General features: G+C 40.2%; 1 protein-coding gene across 1 annotated transcript; it reads right to left on the bottom strand.

Moving 5' to 3' along the window:
• Positions 1–981: 981 nt before the first annotated feature.
• On the bottom strand, positions 982–17,646 carry cplx2a (complexin 2a). The gene is made up of 4 exons (XM_062387006.1): positions 17,369–17,646; positions 15,837–15,921; positions 5,058–5,236; positions 982–2,700 (listed from the first exon to the last, which is right to left on the bottom strand). Exons 2-4 carry the CDS (start codon positions 15,865–15,867, stop codon positions 2,509–2,511), a joined length of 402 nt encoding a protein of 133 aa, XP_062242990.1. The 5' UTR covers positions 15,868–15,921; positions 17,369–17,646; the 3' UTR covers positions 982–2,508.
• Positions 17,647–17,950: the final 304 nt, after the last annotated feature.

Below are 17,950 nucleotides of genomic sequence, written 5' to 3'. Positions count from 1 at the left end.
TCTATCAAATTCTTTATGTCCAGGTCAAACTCAGAGGTCATTGATTAGTAATGTTAAGACAGGATTTTTCCAACATTTTATGTATAGAACTAGATCATAGACTGTATATATGTAGTCTATGAACAAAGCCATAACTGTAGCAATGATGTGTATGAAAGCCAAAATATCGAAGCAATGAAATATTAATTATTGTAATTTATCAACTGTTATAAATGTTTTCTTCTGCATTTCTTTGTTAGCACAAAACTTGGTGGAAGAATAGGGTATGGTTCAAGAGAGAACCCATTAAACTCATATAGGTGTCGAATCTGATCACAGGTCGGATGCAGTAATATTTGATTTTGTTTCACATTAACATTGCGAGGGAGGCTGATTTTTATCGTTTTAGTTGATTTCGCTGAGAATAATTCATCTGCCTCTAGTGAATTTAAGAGTGGTTTCATAAAGGGACTGTTAATTGGGCCTTGGCAGGGGTGTGTGCTCTCTCTGTGCCAGTTGGTGATTTCATGTATTGTCTTGATTTAATTCAACTTCAACTAGTTATAAATTGGGGAGTTCTTTCCACTATTCTGTCCATTCTTGGTTAGTTATTCAAATAACTGCTATCTTAGACTTGGGATCATTTTAGTTTTAACCTTTGTTTTGTTCCAGAGAGGTTGCTTCTTTATTCAGACAATTGCTTTTTGATTGGACTTTATATCAGCTGTATTTCATTCTACTTCATTCATAATATTCACTATTTACTAAGTAACTGCTATTAATTACTAGGAGAAGCAATAAGTGGAAGGTGTGTTTGCTCTGTTCTATTATATAATGCCACATACCATGAGTCTGAAACAGGAGATTTAATAACTGTGCTTTTCCTACTGTGACATGTCGCAATGTATTTTGGGTTAAAAAGAAAACCTAGTTGATTTAAAGCACTCCCCCCCCCCCCCCCCCCTCCAAAAAAAAAACCAAACCCACATCACTTAGAAAAGAGGAAAACACATTTTTATGTGTGTGAACAAGGTTTTAAGTTTTTATTGAATCTCAGGCAGAAATATACATGATCATCCTTTATTGCTCATGGCATTCCACATCCCAATCAATGGCTCACTGTCACCTCCAAACCAACAAGACCTAAAACTGAATCAAGCTTTTTCGATGTCATCTTTTAAAACACTCCCGGCTCTGTTGCGTAATTAAATCAGTAGCCAAACTGTAGTATTCACTTTACTCTGTGTGTGCGTGTGTGTATTAAGAGAAATGCATCCTCTACCAGATATATTCACATGATCCAAAATCCAGATGATCACATGCTTTTATCTATTCATTCACTTTCTCTCAGCATTCGCTCCCGAGTAGTAGATCCTGATAGTAAGAGTATATACTGTAAGCTCTGTGTCTATGGCTGAAAGGTTAAGGTTTTGGCTGTTGTATGAACGGCTACGCGGTCACTCTAAATCAACACCGAGACAAAACAACATAAAATAAAACCCTGCAAATCTGTGAATCAAATTTCCTGAATGCATACATGTAATTTTTTTTAAATTACTGATATTATTAACGATTACAGCGACATATAGTGAAAACACACTTAAACTCAGGAGTTATTGCCTTTAAATTTTTTTTGCATGATAAAGAAGAGGATAAAAGGGAGCAAGGGGAGTGGGCTTTTACATTTTCACAAGACAAACTTCTCCAGACAGATGGCATGCAGGACGTAAGAAGGAAACGCACCGAACAGGGGAATAGAAACATTTTTAAACACTACGCTACATGGATACACTTGACGTCAGGCGCTGTAGGAGTGCCAGGGACATGGACACCAGGTCTTACAGAGAATGTGTGACACTGTGTGCAAAAGGTTCCACATAGATTTCAGACATGGGGCGAACACAAAACAGTCGTTTTAGGAGCACACAACAATAGTCTTTAAATTTCCTTTTTCAAATATGGCTTATCAAGTTATCACATGTTTTGTTACTTTAGAGACAGACACACAGTTAGTATAATAATTTCATATAGTATTCTATGATTGTTTGCCCAGCTTGAGGCGTCCCATGTATTCATTTCATCTATATACAAATTGAGTGATCGAGGTGATTATATGTCAGAGCTCTGCAGCTTCGGCAGAGGAGAGAAAATAAGGACTTTTAAAATTCCTCAGACTAAAAGGCTAAACCATCAAACACTGTGTCTTCAGCCCCTCTGCTCGCTGTTAGCTACATAGGCGTAACTTAGCTAACGTTAACATCAGTCAAGCTAATGTTCACCTGGACGTTGGGTTAGCCTAGCTTAGTCTAACGACTGCAATTCACACAGCTGCTTCACATCGGATTTATTTCCCCCAGCATGAAACTTCGATTTATGCAAACACCGAAAAGACCGCACTGTATTTCAACTTCTTTCTTTCTTTATTTTAGCACTGACATGTGGATGGAAGAAAACCCTGATTAAAGCCAACCTTGTGAATGTTGCCTGTGAACTAAGCGAGATAATGTTAGCATTAGCTAGCTAGCTAACCTACTTCTTCAGCATGTCTTGTAGTGGGCCTGGCAGGTATTTCATCACTGTGTCCATGATGCTCTCCTCCTCTTCCTCGTCGCCGCAGCCGGCCGGCACGGTCTTCTTGGGTCGGGTCAAGCTGCCGGCTACCGCCTCCTCCTGGGCGGCTGCCGCCTCGGCCTCGACCTCCTCACGCTTTTTCAAGCCGTACTGGTGGACAAACACAGAGATATCAGGAATAAGGTAGCTCCGGGAATATATTATTGTACTGTTAAAGTGAATAATGCAAAAAATACAGGTAAGGAAAACCACCATAGTTTGATGGTTACCACATATTATTTGAAAAACTGTTATCCTCAAAATGCTACCATATTTCATCTAATTAGTTTGCAGGCCACTTGTCAAGTGGACAACACTGATCCTAATATAAAGATGGACAACATGACAGGAACCCCAAAAGTAATGCCAGAGCATATTGATCATCCCCTGCTGGCTGACTGCAGTATAGGTCATAAGCGCTGCTTCCTTTGTGTTAGTTTTAGGTAGTTCTTATCACACTGATGTATGTTCATGTGTTCATTGGTCTGGTTTCAAACACTTTTTAATTTAATTATAAAAACGGTGAAATATCATGATTGACAGCTGAGACTGACTTGCGATTGGTTTAACACATGTATTGGCGGGACTTCAATAGCAAGACGCTATCCTCCATCGCTACTATGCCGACTCTGGCATGAAATGGCAGTCTAGGTGCCCAGAAAAAGTTGGCTTGATTTCTATATAGTGGATGGATGTGGATGGGAAGTGGCCATCTTTAGACAATGATCGGTATCTGCAGCCTGCAGATCCTTGTTCTAGTGATAGTATAATTAACTTTTAATTGTTCCACATTGGTGCTGGTTGATTCAATCCCCAGGAATAGTGCTTTACTGGAACTTGATTTTGCTGTTGTGATCACTCTGGGTATTGCAACTTTGGGGATCATCATGACACCCCGGGGCTCAGAAATCACTTAAAAAAGATGAATACGTTTATCTGAATACTAAAATGATTTTGTATGATTCTTCTTTGAAAGATTTATCATTTCAACCAGTGTAGGCTAGTCCAATCCAGACTCAGATGGGCCCATGGGCACTATTTTTAGATAGGAATCTCATAATTACGAGAAATCTGATAAAACATGAATGTGTCATAAAGCACATACACTCCTACTCATCCATCATCCTTCCTATTGAACTCATCCATTCGGATTTTCCAGTTTGAGCAGCTGCTAACCCTTGTCTTTCTCTTGTTCCTGTCTGTGTCTGTCAGCAAAGCAATAACAAAGCAGATGTCTTGTAGGTGCTGCTTTTCAGTGACCACACTATGACAGTGCATGTCAGGTATTTGTGTTAGGATATATATTGCTGGTGCAAAGGCACTCCAGCTTTTTTTTTTTATTATTCGCATTGAGAAAAAAGGGAAATTATTGATCCCCCTTTACACAAAAAAACTATTTTCAGAATCATTAAATTTCCCCAAATTGACAGAATATAACTGAGACTCAGTTTGTTCTGTGTTCTGTCATTCTGTGATTTGACCGAGTAAAGAGTTACGGACCTCAGCTTTGATATTGGCATGTCTCGCAGTATCTGGCACAATGGGATAAAGCCGTGGAAAACGCTGATGGGAACCTTTCAGTAACAAGCACTTTGGGAGTTTTTCCCCGCTCTTCTTTGTTCTCTTCTGGGAGAGCTTAAGGAGAATTGACGAAGCGAGGGGAGCAGTGCTGCTTTTCGTTCCGTCATTTCGCAGCAGTCCCCTTGAACCTGCCCGACCCACAGACTGCCCGTCTTTCACATCGCTCTACACCTTAATGGGTACAATGCCAGTATTACCTTCTCAGCCTCCCTACAGTCTGACATTTTTGAAGGGAGGAATAAAACACTGACTGAATGTGACACCAAACACACAATGTATAATGTAAATTCCTCTGCATAATACACAAACATCATATAGACCATTGCACTCTAGTTCACAGTAGTACCTAAAGCACTGAAAAGAAAAAAGATCACAGTGGCTCTCGGATTTCCACCCATTTCTATCTAAAAATTCAAACTGATCTTTATTAATCATGATTTTGTTCATCGACTGTTTCCACTTCTGCTCTCAGCTCTGTGCCACTGCTTCCTGATTCTCCACTGATCATTTTATAATCTTAGAAGAAGATAAAAATAACACAAAAGCACATAAAAATAGAGTGATTTCAAACACGGGTCTGTCATACAGAGAGGTTTGCTGTTGTGCAGCCAGAATGTGAAATGTTTTAGAAGCTGCGCTAACATCAAAGACACAACGGCATCCAAAGTCATCAAAGAGATCTCACGACATTTAACAAATGTTTGTGGTAAAGGATTTTTGTATTTGCTTTTCACCCCCCATTTAGATTTTCATATATTAGCACTGATTATTAGAAAATTCATCTTAAATGATTTCTCTTTTTGGCCTTTCTCTCCATTGGTTACTCTGATGATGGCTTTTTATCTCATTTATTCATGAATCGAACAGCCTGTCATCTGTCGTTATACCTTATCTCTGATGCCTTGCCTCATCCTTTCCCTCTCTGCCTCCATCTTGCCGTATTTGTCCTTCCTCTCCTCCTCTTGCTGCCTCAGTGCCTCCTGTCGCTCCTCCTCTTTCTGAGCTGCGTCGGGGTCCTCCTCCTCCTTCTCTCCTCCCAGCATCTTGCCCACATCGGGAGGTCCTCCTGAGAAAAGGTGCGAGACAATGAAAGACAGGAGTCACAAAGACAGCTGTTACTATTGTTTTAATTAATGTCAACATATTGAGAATTACCGTTTAAATATTTTCCATATTTTTATTCATGAAAACAAATTTTCCCCTCAAATTGAAGACTAAACAGTAGCAAATATATTTTCAGTTTTCTATTATCCTTACTGGGTTAGCTTTAGGTATTTTACATGGCATCTAGATCCTTTACATGCTTTGTGTTTCTGTGGGGGGGGGGGTTGTCTGATTTCACTAGTCAGATTAATACTATGATTATTCACTCGAGTTTAATACAAACATGTGACTAAACAGTTGTCAGTAGTGTGAAAATAGTGGCCTGAGGTTACAGTTACTCATACTTGAATAGTAACAGTGTGCAGTGACAGGGTCTTAGGAATGCTGATGGCACGACTTCAAATCATCCTACGCAGGGAAATATGGGACATTTTTTACAAGTAACAAATTTCTGTAATCTGGGGTCAGGGGTTTATATTTTACTTTTATTCATTAACCTGACATGGAGGTTATATTTTCACCCTCTGTTTGTTGGTTTATTTGTTGGTTTATCTGTTTGAACGATTACACACAAACTGCCAATGGGACCTTAAAAAAAACATGTCATTCACATATATGACCTTGGTGTCTTTAATCGTAGCTACAGACCTGATGGTTGGGATCCAACAACAGAACCGGCATTATGTTTTCTGTTATACTAATAATCATAAGCCCCTGAATATGTCTTCTGTAACCCCTCTTGCTGTACATATGTGTTATACGTCCCGTAAAATAATGAGAGATGAAAACGGAGAAATGCTGAGTGTTGCTAACCAGCGCCGAGAGAGAAGAGGGAGAGCTGTCACCAAGCATCAATAGAAATGATGAGAAAAAACACAAAGGAGAAAAGCCTGTGGTCTGAGGGATTTGGGCAAAGACTGGAGCATATAAGAAGTGAGGAGGAAAACGACGAGAAGGAAGATGGGGAACGAGTATTCTGCAGCAAAAAAAGACATATTTAGGAAAACAAGGGGAGCATGAGGAGAGGGAGAGAATCTGTCAGAAACTATTGAGTCCAATTAGCTGAGCTGTTCCAGTTAGTAGGATTACCCAGCAGTTTCCGTGGGACCGGAGAGAGAGGGACGGATGGAGTGTGACCAGATAAAAAGATGGAGAGGAGGGTAAAAGAGCAGGGAGCTGTGAGAGGAAAACGACAGAGCGTGTGGAAGGGGGGAAAAGAAGGTGGGGAAGAAATGAGGTGTAAATGAAAGAGTGATCAAATAAGAGGGAAAAAATGGAAGGGAGGGTGAAGATGGGAGGAAGAGGAGGAAGACTAAGACGTAGGGAGTGAGGGAGGGAGGGGGTGAGATTCAGCCGAGGGGCATGTGAGGAGAGAAAGCAAGCAACCAAAGAGGAAAGACAGAGTACTCCTTCAGTCTGCAGCTGCCCCCCGGTATTGACTCATCAGCATAATAAAAGTGAAGTGCAGCAAAATACGCAGAGAGATAAAAGGAGAGATGGAGGAGAAGAAAGGATGAAGTGGGAAGGGATGAGCGTAGGAGAAATGAAGGAGAACAAGAATGTGTGACAGGGACATAAGAACATAGAGAAACTGCCGTCTGACGAAAAAGAAAGAGATGTTTCTAATTTATATAATTTCAAGCTCTTAATTTTGATATGGTGCGTTTTTTGGATCAGATAAATAAATATAATTAGGCCTACAAAAGATCAGGGTGAAAGGCTGAAAAAAAAAATTGAGTTTTTGATTACACATACAGGCAAATCTTTTCAGAAATAGCTCGAGATTTTTGACAAATAGGTTTAAAATACCACTTTCTATAAATAATAGGCTGGAGCCGGCTACAATAGCTAGGTTAACTAAATTAACTCCTCTAATTGGTCCATACTACAATCAGTACAGAAAGTGAAGTGTAAATGACATGCTGTGGTCGTTTGGAGGTCATTTTTTCAGTCTTTATGCTAAGCTAAGCTAACAGTCTGTGACAAGAGGGTGTTAACAGCTTTCCTTTAATGTGTAAATATAAACCAAGCATTCAAGAGAAGAACAAAGATGGACGCCTACAGAAGGTCTCGCAGAATTGCAATGCACGACACCGCAATGAGATTAACATTACACACAAGCAACAAAGACAAACTAAAAGACACACGAATGAACCAATCTAAGTGAAAGAGACTGACGAGGAGGGAAATTGAAGGAGAAAGTACGATTTTCAAAGTAAACTTATGTATGAGTGTTTGATAAACAGCACAGCGAAACTGACAAAGCAATATCTGTCCATCCAACCATGATACACTATCTCCTTCCAGGTGGGTGTTTGTGTGTGTGTGTGTGTGTGTGTGTGTGTGTTTGTGTGTGTGTGAGGGAGAGAGGGAGAAATAAAGCTCTAGTGCATATACAGTAAGTGCTTCTATATGCACTTATGGATAAAAATAACTGATTAGTTCCATTTGGTGAAACGTAACTAAATTCCTGTGTGGTATAGAGCAATAGTCTTTACGTGTTTGTCTGTGCATGTCCATAAGTGTGTGCTTGCATATGCACATAATATATGTAAAATATCTGGTGTTTCTTTGCAGCGAAGCAGCATTCTCGATAGCGACCCATTTCCTACTTGAAGTGTGACTCTGAAGTGTGTATATGCAACTTTAATCCACCAGCCACCTTGTTCCATATATACCCACTGTATAGGGATGGCTGGTCTACAGCATCCTAACCACGTTGCTAGGAAACAGCTTGGAGCGAAATTTCACTCCTGTCATCGGATGATATCGGCAAACTCTGCAACATGAATTAAAAGTGGAACAATTAAGATTCAATGTCCGCAGTCGAAAAATTGTAGACTATTCAGTGATACACCCTTTTTTTTCGTGCACACGTAGACTGTATATACAGATGGACAACTGGTCAGCCCCCCCCCCAACTGATTGCGAGTCAGTCTCAGCTGTCAAAAACCAAAGTTACTGGGAAAAATGTGTCATGTGTTGTGATGTGTCATTTTCTTTTTTAGTTTGATCCATGTCCCGTCTGTTGCCATGGAGGAGGTGGGGTTAATGACCTATAGAGGAGGAGGCTTAACTTTTGGTGAGCAGCCATCTAATACCTATGATTTAGTCAGCAGAGAAATGGGCTGGTGCAGCCTGTGTCATTCAAAATGAATCCTAACAAATTCAACTAAACATATAATGGTTTGTTCAGCGATGTCAGAAAACTGCAGACGCAGGATTCAGGAGCAGCTCATGAGCCCAGTACCTAAATTATCTCTATCAATAGCGCCTGTGTAAACACTGCCATTCAATCCTGTAATTGGAGCAATGACTCACACAATCGGCTAAGCCTCATTGTCAAACGATTGCCAAGACCAAAAAAAAAAAAACACCCTCCCTGGTAACTCTTTTACCTTTCATTGTGCCGACCCAAAACAAACTCGGCCTGGTTTCAAAAAATCTTATTAGAAAACTGAGATCATCTTTGTTCAGATGTAAAACAGAGAGGATCCTGGGAGACAAAGCCTCAAGTTATACTGAGCTATGATCCCGGCCCCTAATTTGTGAGTCATTTGTGAAAGATACGTCAGGGTCCTTTTAAACCAGAATAATTCCATTAAGCTCTCGGGCCACGTCTAGCTCCGTTTGAGTGTTTCTGATTAAAGTGCCCTCAAACTTTAGCCCAGCACATTGTATTTTTCTAGTTGTAGAAATGACGTTGAATATATAAGCTAATAAAAGCCTGTAACAACCTGTTTTTCATGTTTTTGTATAATCCACATTTCAATGAGTGAGAACAGACAAGAGGCACTTTGTGGGGGAATTCTGCGTCATGCCAAGCAAAAGATATTTTACAAAGATTTGTGTGGTTTTTAGGCAAAATAAAATGCACAACTGGATAATGACAAATGACAATCCTGAGGTTAAGACCTTTCTGATCACCTGCTATAGTCAATTTTTTAGGCATGTTTCCCATGGCAGCAATCTCCTTTTCATTTTGCCCCCAAGCTGAATTATATCATGATTCTTTCCTCAATACTTGGACATTGTGTCACTGCTGAGATAAAGCATGTCTTTTATCTAATCCCGTTCCTTCTTAAAGTTCTTTGCAAAGTCTTTGTTAAATCCAAAGTCTTGGGGCCAAGTAAGAGAGAACAGTATCCTCAGCTGACTCTGCCAGTGCTTGAACTTTAGACAGCATCAGATTAACAGCTCGTATCTGCTTGTTGCCCAGTCTCAGTCCTCAGGAGAACCCCTCTCGAAATACGACGTGTTGTGGGAAAGCAGATGTGTGTTAAGATCCAGATTTGGCCTTCAGGACAGAAACTATTGTCTCAACCCAGCTTATTATAAAGAAGGAAAAAAATGTGGCAAGGGAGAAATTGGTAGTAAAAGGTTGAGAGAGGAATTGTTGTTCCACTACTTCACTTCTTTCTTCTCTAATTGGTGGCAGTTTTGCTTTGAGTCAGCTTAAATTTCCCTCAGGTCAAACAGCGCTACACAATTTATCAGCAGGGCTCTAAGTGAGGGAGCTTTACATAGCTTTATATAATGTGATATACTATAGTACAATAAAATATAACATAATGTAATATGAATTTTCCAGAAATATGTGTTGTTTGTTTGTTTGTAACTTTTGTCATTACGTTTGTCAGGTTTATGCCTAAAGCTTTATTTATAATTTACTCTTTATTAGTTTCAAAGCAGTTTCTACACAATAAAACCCTTTTCATTATATAATGCCTACATCTTAGTGTATGAGAATGAGCTCCTAATACAATTTTGGACTTGTAAATAAGCATTGCAAATGTAGCAAATACACTACAATATTATGCTTGTATACATACATTACATGCTAATTGTTTATCTTGTACAGTATTGTTTGTTTACAAATGCTACAATGCAGCACTTTATAGTTTTCTTAAAAACAGAACTTAATAGAATCAAGATATACAGTATGATTAGATATAATGTTTGAAATTTTATTTAAATTTAACGTATAAGGCCTGACTTGAAATTAGCATTTAAAGCTTCTGACAGAATTGAAAATAATAATAAATTGATATATACTGCTTTCAATATGTACAAAAATAATGATTTAGAGATACACATATTTAAAAACCCACTATCCTATTTTATGAACAAATAGCAACAGCATATTAAAACAACATAAAATACAAATGCTGCCTCAGTCTGGCCAACACTCATCAGAGTTACTAATAATAAAAAAGTTCAATCTTACCAAAGGTTTGTCAAAGTGAAAGCCAAGTAAGTCATGAGTGAGCAGCAACACAGAGGCAGCCATCTTGAATTTGCTCAACATTAGTGCAACTGCATTGCACTAATGACACACAAGAGGGCAGTTAGCGTGTGCGTGATGAAACACAGTAGGGTTCTCAGGTAATGATTGATCTTACTGATGAGATCTTCCAAAGCTTCAGTGGCAAATATAAAACATGCCAATACCATTTTTTCAGATAGATTAATTTCACATAATGAAATATTTGTCTTCTTCAGTGATGATGGAGGTGGAGGAGGAAAGTTTGATCTTTGGTTGTGGTTACATTTTGCTGCCGTGTGGCCACAGTCTGACTTACATGATCAACCAGGAATCTTCAGACGGATTGTTTTCAAGTCGCCTTGCAGATGGTCCGTCTGCCATCTTGTAGCCCCCCACTTGTCCACCCCACAGCAATAAGTGACAGTGTTTCCACAGATTACCCAGATGAGTTTGCTGTAGCTCTCTTCTATCAGTATAGAATACACAGTGGTGTAGAATAAGACAGTTGTAAATCCAGCAGCCAAACACACCATAGCTGCGATAGGGATGTGTGTGTGTTCGACAGTGAAGAAGAAGAGCTTCACAACAACACGACTGATTCGATATGGGTCTACAGACTTTCTAGTCAGGAGGCGGCTGAATGAATTATTCATAAAATCTCATTGTACTGCCAAACATGCATGTGAATTTGAACATGCAAGAAGATGTGTGTGTGTGTGTGTATGTGTGTGTGAGTGTGTGTGTGTGTGTGTGTGTGTGTGTGTGTGTGTGTGCACGCGCGTGTGCGTGGATGTGCATGTGAGTGTGTGTTTTGTGCGTTTGTGTTTTGTGTGGCCCTGTGGACCTATCAAGCATGAAAGACCTGATTGCCTCAGCCAATCACATCAGTGCCGCTAAATGGGATTATCTGAACATAGAGGAGATGAGATGCAGGAGGACCATCTCAAGGTGTCCTCGTTTCTATGTCACGTTAAACCGCCCACATATGTTGAAACCCGTGCTACAGTAGATGCTGTAGAACCTCATTTTCAAGTATATCAATCATCTAGTTTCCTTATTTGGGTTTTTACTCTTTTTCAATTTACTAAAACAGCTGGCCACTTTGGCTGATGTTTCTAAAACATGAGTAAATTGTTTTTGGGGGGATTATTTTTCAATTAATATAATTTTATATAATTTAGTATCATTATTATTGATTATATTACTAAAATAAAATAAAGCACTCTCTATGTCCATTATCATGAAGGACCATGTCCCATAATGCAGCAGTTATCCCGTCATAGAGGTCAGTAGGTAAGATTCGTTTGATGGTTTTGGTCTTTTATAAGAAATAAGAAAATAAAGTATAATCCTTCTCCTTTAATTTATTGGAGGGTGCCGAAGATTCATGCTTTGATGGACAGCAGACTCAAGGTAACATTTGCTGATTTGTATAATGCACAGCACTGAGGTCACGGAGAGGTCTTCTCTGGTTCACTGCTTTCCTGTCTTAAATCTTTTCCAAGTGGCAGCAGTGACAGCCCTTTTTTAAATTGCCTTCTAGAAGCACATCATCCTTGCATCGTTTTGCAAAATGGAAGAGAAAAATCAAAAACAATAGGGTGTGTGCAGGAGAATGCTACTGTCAGTGCAGAGTCTAATGAGATTAAAAATTAAACAGTTTGTTTTTTCCGTCACAAATCTTTAGTCAGGACTCAACCATTCTTTGACTATTTTAAGAATCACCAGCACAGATGCTGTATTTTTCAGACTTTACATACATTTGATCACTTCTGGTTTCAACCTATAGTGAAAACATCCGACTCACATCTGCATCTTTGTTTATTTTTGTATTCCAAAATAAGAACGGCCACTTTTTGATTCAAGTATTTGACATATAAAAAACTAACTTAAAAACAATTTATTTGTCAAACAAATTAAAACGAATGATTTTCTGTTGTGAACGTGTACAGTGTAGTTCCTGTTGGTCACGATGCCTTTAATGCTGGAGCAGACTGGTTTCACAGCTGGGCAAATCCCACATTTTTGATGAGACATACAGTAATACCAAAGTTAAGGTTTTTTAAATCTAGTTATTAAATGTTCCTGCGCTATCCCCCATTTTATTTAGCCCGAGCGTCAAATCCTCGGACTGAAGCCTCACTTAACAGCCTCATATTCTGTCACACTTACTATACTTCAACTTTCAGGAGTTAGGAAGTGTCGCGTCAGCAGAGCGGCACTCAGGAGCAAAATCCATCAACACACAAGGAAAACACAGAATTTATGGTTTGGAGCAAAAGCTCGGCCATCTTTGTCACCATGATGAGATTTTTGGAAATCTGTCGACCATTACAAGCAATAATTCATGAGGATATTATAATTCTGAACATGAGCATTACATGTCTCCTTTAAGGCTGAAGGTACAGAAACATTTCTTTGCAAGTATAAAATATTTTTAGTCTAAGTAACATGATAACTGTTTGTTTTAGGCTGATAAATGAACACTGCTTTGTGTTTGACATGTTCAGAGTTTCAGGCTGGGACTCCGTGACAGAGGAGCAGACTAGTGGCTGCTGGGATGGAAGAAGTGACGCATTTCAATTTAACGAACATGCAGAGTCTCTGGTGAGAGTTCTCATGGCTGGTGGGTAATATTGACTAAAGCTTGTATTGACACATGATGTCAGTAGTGAAGCTCTACACCTGTTTATACTCCAGTCATCTCAAATATAGCAATTTAGCTGTGACTGGTATATTTTGAGGAAAGAGCCAGAATTAAATCCATCCTTATAATACAAATACAATAACCAGAATGAGTGAGATTGCACTCATTGAGGAGCAGCATTTGTTTATGCTAACGTTGTGCTGTTGATTTATTTATTAATTATACAAGTAACTTCTCTCTACCTGCAGCGCTAACCCACTTTTTATATAGCCCGGTTTTACATTATCACTGCAACAGCTGCTGTTTCTCACTGCAGTATGGTCGTCCTGTTAGCAGGACTCATGGTGTGTGGTTAAGAAACAAGGCACATAAAAGCCCTAATTTAACGGTCACTTTACAAGCTTTAGGAAGCTGCTTTATTTCTGAATCATGAAAATATCCATGTATTTCTTGTTAGGACATTTTTGGAACATGTACATATTGCAATTTTGAGCTGATGGCGCTGATGAAAAGATTAAGAGTATTACAATTAATCCTGCAGGTAACATGAATATCTGAAACAAATTTCATGAAAATCTGTCCACAAGTTGTAGAAATGCTTTACTCAAAATCATGGAAGTCAACCTCATGATGAAGCTACAGAAATTGGATGAAATTTAAGATCAGATTCGACCAAATTGATGGAATGATCTTTCTTTAATAGATGCAGGGGAAAATATGTAAATCTTCTGTCTTTGCCTTTATTTTATAGTTAACCGTGAAACACGGGATGGGACATGGAAAGCAGTAGGACATGAGACAATTGTCCCCAGCTGGAATTAAAAGCGAGGACCCTGGCAGCTCATTGAGCCACAGGGACACCCAATACTGCAGTGTAATTGATTTAGCAATATTTCACTAACATTGACGTATTGACTGACAGTCTCTGGCAGCCAGAGTGATAGCTTAACCAATTGATTACCTGGCTAATTGGTTTGTTTCATTATCAGATCCCCCCCCCCCCCCCTCAGGCAGCTTCTGTGATCAATGCCATGTCAGCATTTCTGCAGACATTTCTGTGGAATGAGGTCACTATGTCCCAGGCAGTAAAATTTGACCAAAACCAAAAGACTCCTAAATGTGATGTAGAAACACATTGACAGCAGGCATAAAAAAAAGTAAATTGTTAGACACACATACCTTGATATTAGAAAAAATGATTTCCCTCTCTCACTTTTTCTCAGATAGAAAAATCTATACTCTAAAGTAGGCCTGTGCAGCTTCCATGATTGAAGTTGCCTAGAGTTGCAACACACACACACACACACACACACACACACACACCTATAGTATCTATCAAACGTCTGCAGGCAAAGTACAGACACGCCCACACACTCCTGCCAACACCCTCTCTGTTAAATGTACTCCTGATTTCCTCAGGCGGAGTGTTGTACGACTTCTGCGGAGTGCAGCCGGCGCCCCAATGCAATGCAGCTGATTTAAGAATTCAGGGCGCACACACGAGCCACTGCAAGTTTACAGAACGAGGCAGCACTCACGTCCTCTGCATCCCAATGAGGAGCCAGCACTGCGCTTCAAACTCCACGTCCCAGCTGTAACCACCTCTGAAACCTGAACGAGAGCGGCTCGGCATCATGGTCCCGGCTGACCGACCACAGAGTATGTGCGTGCAGCTGCTCCAGTATAACCGCTGCCACTTTCCTGCCTTTTCCGCTCGAAGCTGTAGCTGACAAGGAGGCTGAATTACAAGGCTATAACGAGGACTAATGAGGGGGCAAATAATCGCTGAGATAATATTCTAAAGGATAATACCTGAAGGCTTTAAAGGACAAAAAGTCTCCTGTTCTTGGCTCTTTATCTCTCGCCTCAAACATCACCAACAGTTGGCTTCAAACAGAATACTCAATGTGTTTAATAATGTCGTACAAAACCCCCCATAAATCACTAACTTAATAACAGCTATCCCTCTGCCTGTAAACGAGAAAAAAATGCTTAGTTAGTGACTATTTTATTTAGAAGGAAAAAAAAGAATACTGGCAGGACAGAGGCATTTCAAGGGCTAATGAGATTTCAGCTGGGGCCAGTGCCCCCCCTCCCCCCCCCCGCCTCTGGCCCCACCTCTGGGGGACACTTTGGATATAAGAGGTTTTCACTAGACAGGTGCATTATCGGTTTATCAGTAGACCTACTGCTCTACTTGTGCTGCGGCTGCTCGTGACCTTCATCTGCAGCAGTCCTGACCTTGCTCACTCAGGTCACAGAAACAGGTCACGCTTTCTACGACAGGAGAAATGTCGAGCAACAAACCAGGAGCAAGTGTTCCGTCCTCCTCCTCCTCCTCCTCCTCCTCATTGTGGCAGTGTCAAAGGACTTGGCCAACCGGATGTCTTGTTTATTTAATAAGTCATGACTTTTTGCCCTGAGTGGTTTTTAAAAGATGGATGCAGGGAAAGAAAGAGGGAAATCCTCCGCTGATATTTGAAGGGTGGGTGCAGCTCGGACGGATTATCTATCGCTTCCCAGTGTCAGCACCCACAGCCACCAGGCTATACTCGAACAGCACTGCCGCCTCTGGTGCCGAACACCCCCTTTAAATCCTTTACACTGCAGTGCTGTTAAATCAACCCCCAGCCCGGGCAGACTACTCACCTCCCATCGCAGCTTTCATTACAAAATTCATGATGAAGCAGTTCTGTGTTCTCTTCCTTCACTGGTCACGTTATCAGGGATGGACCTGCAGCCAGGGGACACAATACAAAAGCTGTATAACTGTGTGGAAACCAATGTTAAAACATTCAGTAGTTTGATGGGGCAGGGAAGAATGAAGACGATCGATAAAAAAAAAAGGCAAAGGACACCCAAAAACAAATAAAAACGTTCAATACCCGAGTTGTATGATCTTGAACACTCTCAAAATGTGATCACCTTTATTCCAATGGATGAAAATGAATTAAAGTGGCTTTGCCCTTCAGCTGCAGCCCCGTGGACATGGGTTTTATAGAGGCACCTGCGCCCTCAATTTACGACCACACTTCATCTTGTGGGGGTTTATGCTGACATTGCCAGACTGTTCGGGATGTATTGTCATGGAAATAACTCCAAGAATACGTATGTAAAACAAAGACAAAATTAATTGTCCTCACAAAGTAACACAGATAGGGTGAAAGATGATCAGGTGCTTTGTGTCAGTACATGTACCTCACACAATCAAGCGTTAATTTGCAAGAGAAAGGGCTTCTTTTTTTTTATAGATTCTCTGCTTTCCTACAATGTTTTACAGTGTATATATGGCTCTCGTGTAAATATATTAGACATTATGGCATTTTATTCTCATCTCTTATCACTCTTATCTGTTCTGTCTCTCTTGGGATGTATCCGATTTACTCAGGACCGCTCAACTGTGAATTTATAATAACTTTACACAGAAATTGACATGTGTCTATCAGATTTCTGACGCCGTCTTTTGCTGGGGCGCTAAGTTGTGAGTATAGATAGATAGTGAGTATAGGTGAAGTATAAAAAAAACATACATTATAAAAACATTTTTTTATATTTCTATGATTTCTGTAATATTTCATGGGATTTGCATGGCTCTAAACCCAGTTTGAAGCGATCTACTGCACTTAACAATTTTCTATAACATTTTCATGACATACTTAACACTGGTAGTTTTGCTGCCTTTTGCCAACATCCCTGTGCAATTGCAGAATGATCGTTCATCGAATCCATTATTATCATTATTAGTAATAGTAGTAGTAGTAGTAGTAGTAGTAGTAGTAGTAGTAGTAGTAGTACTGGTATTATTAGTATTATTAGTATTGTACTTTTTTTTCAATCGCCCAAAGTGCAATCGGCAACAGCCGAGCGTCTTTAAATCATTTCCTGGTTCCCTTCCTCTTCTTCACCCTCATCATCATCATCATCTGCAGCAGCAGGAGCAGCATCACTTTCTCCTCACGTGAACCCTTTAACTCACTGCACCTGCATGATGAATCTCGTCGATACATGACAGTATTGTGCACTGCGTGTATTTCTGCACCCACTGCATCCTCCGTGCACGTACACTGGATCAAATAGACTGCGTTAGGGACGCATCAGCATCTTGCACCAACAACCTCCATCCCGTCCCGTACAGTAAAAAACCGTACATCGCCCCCCCTTCTGGTACGAGCATCCTTTACCTTATTATGATCCTCCTCCCAAATCGGTATCCCTCCGGAGAAGAAGAAGATGAAGAAAAGGAAAAAGCGTCGTCGCAGGGTCACAACCACCTTTATTTCTCCTGCCTCGGCGGGATGAGGGGCAAACACAAGTTGTGTGCGTGGACGTGGGGTCGGTATGGTGGCTCCTCTCTGGCTCTCAGTTTGCGGACATGCCGGTTGTGTCAGAGTCAGGCTGCAGCGGCGGAGGAAGAGGCTGTATTCCTGCAGGAGGAGATGAGAGCATGCAGAGGGAGAGAGGGGGAGGGAGGGAGTGCATGAACGGAACAGCACCCTGGCAGAAGGCTTCTCTTTAGTTTCCGACGAAATGCACAAAAGATGAAACATTTGTGACGCCAGTATTAAGCGCACATTGATAACTTCTAAAAGTACAAAATGTGCCTGGTAAACATAATGAGTTAGAAAAACATACAATTAGTATTTTCATAAAATTTGACTTTATCTCATCCTGGCTCTTCTTTTACCATTAACAAGTTAATCTAAAGGACCCAAAAGATTCCAGATATATTTAAATGTCTTCCCAGAGAGATTTTTCTCACAAAA

This window comes from Platichthys flesus, chromosome 5 (assembly GCF_949316205.1).
Source record: "Platichthys flesus chromosome 5, fPlaFle2.1, whole genome shotgun sequence".
Taxonomy (NCBI): Eukaryota; Metazoa; Chordata; class Actinopteri; order Pleuronectiformes; family Pleuronectidae; genus Platichthys; species Platichthys flesus.
The sequence above is the reverse complement of the archived record's forward strand: the minus strand, read 5'-3'. Positions and strand labels throughout refer to the sequence as shown.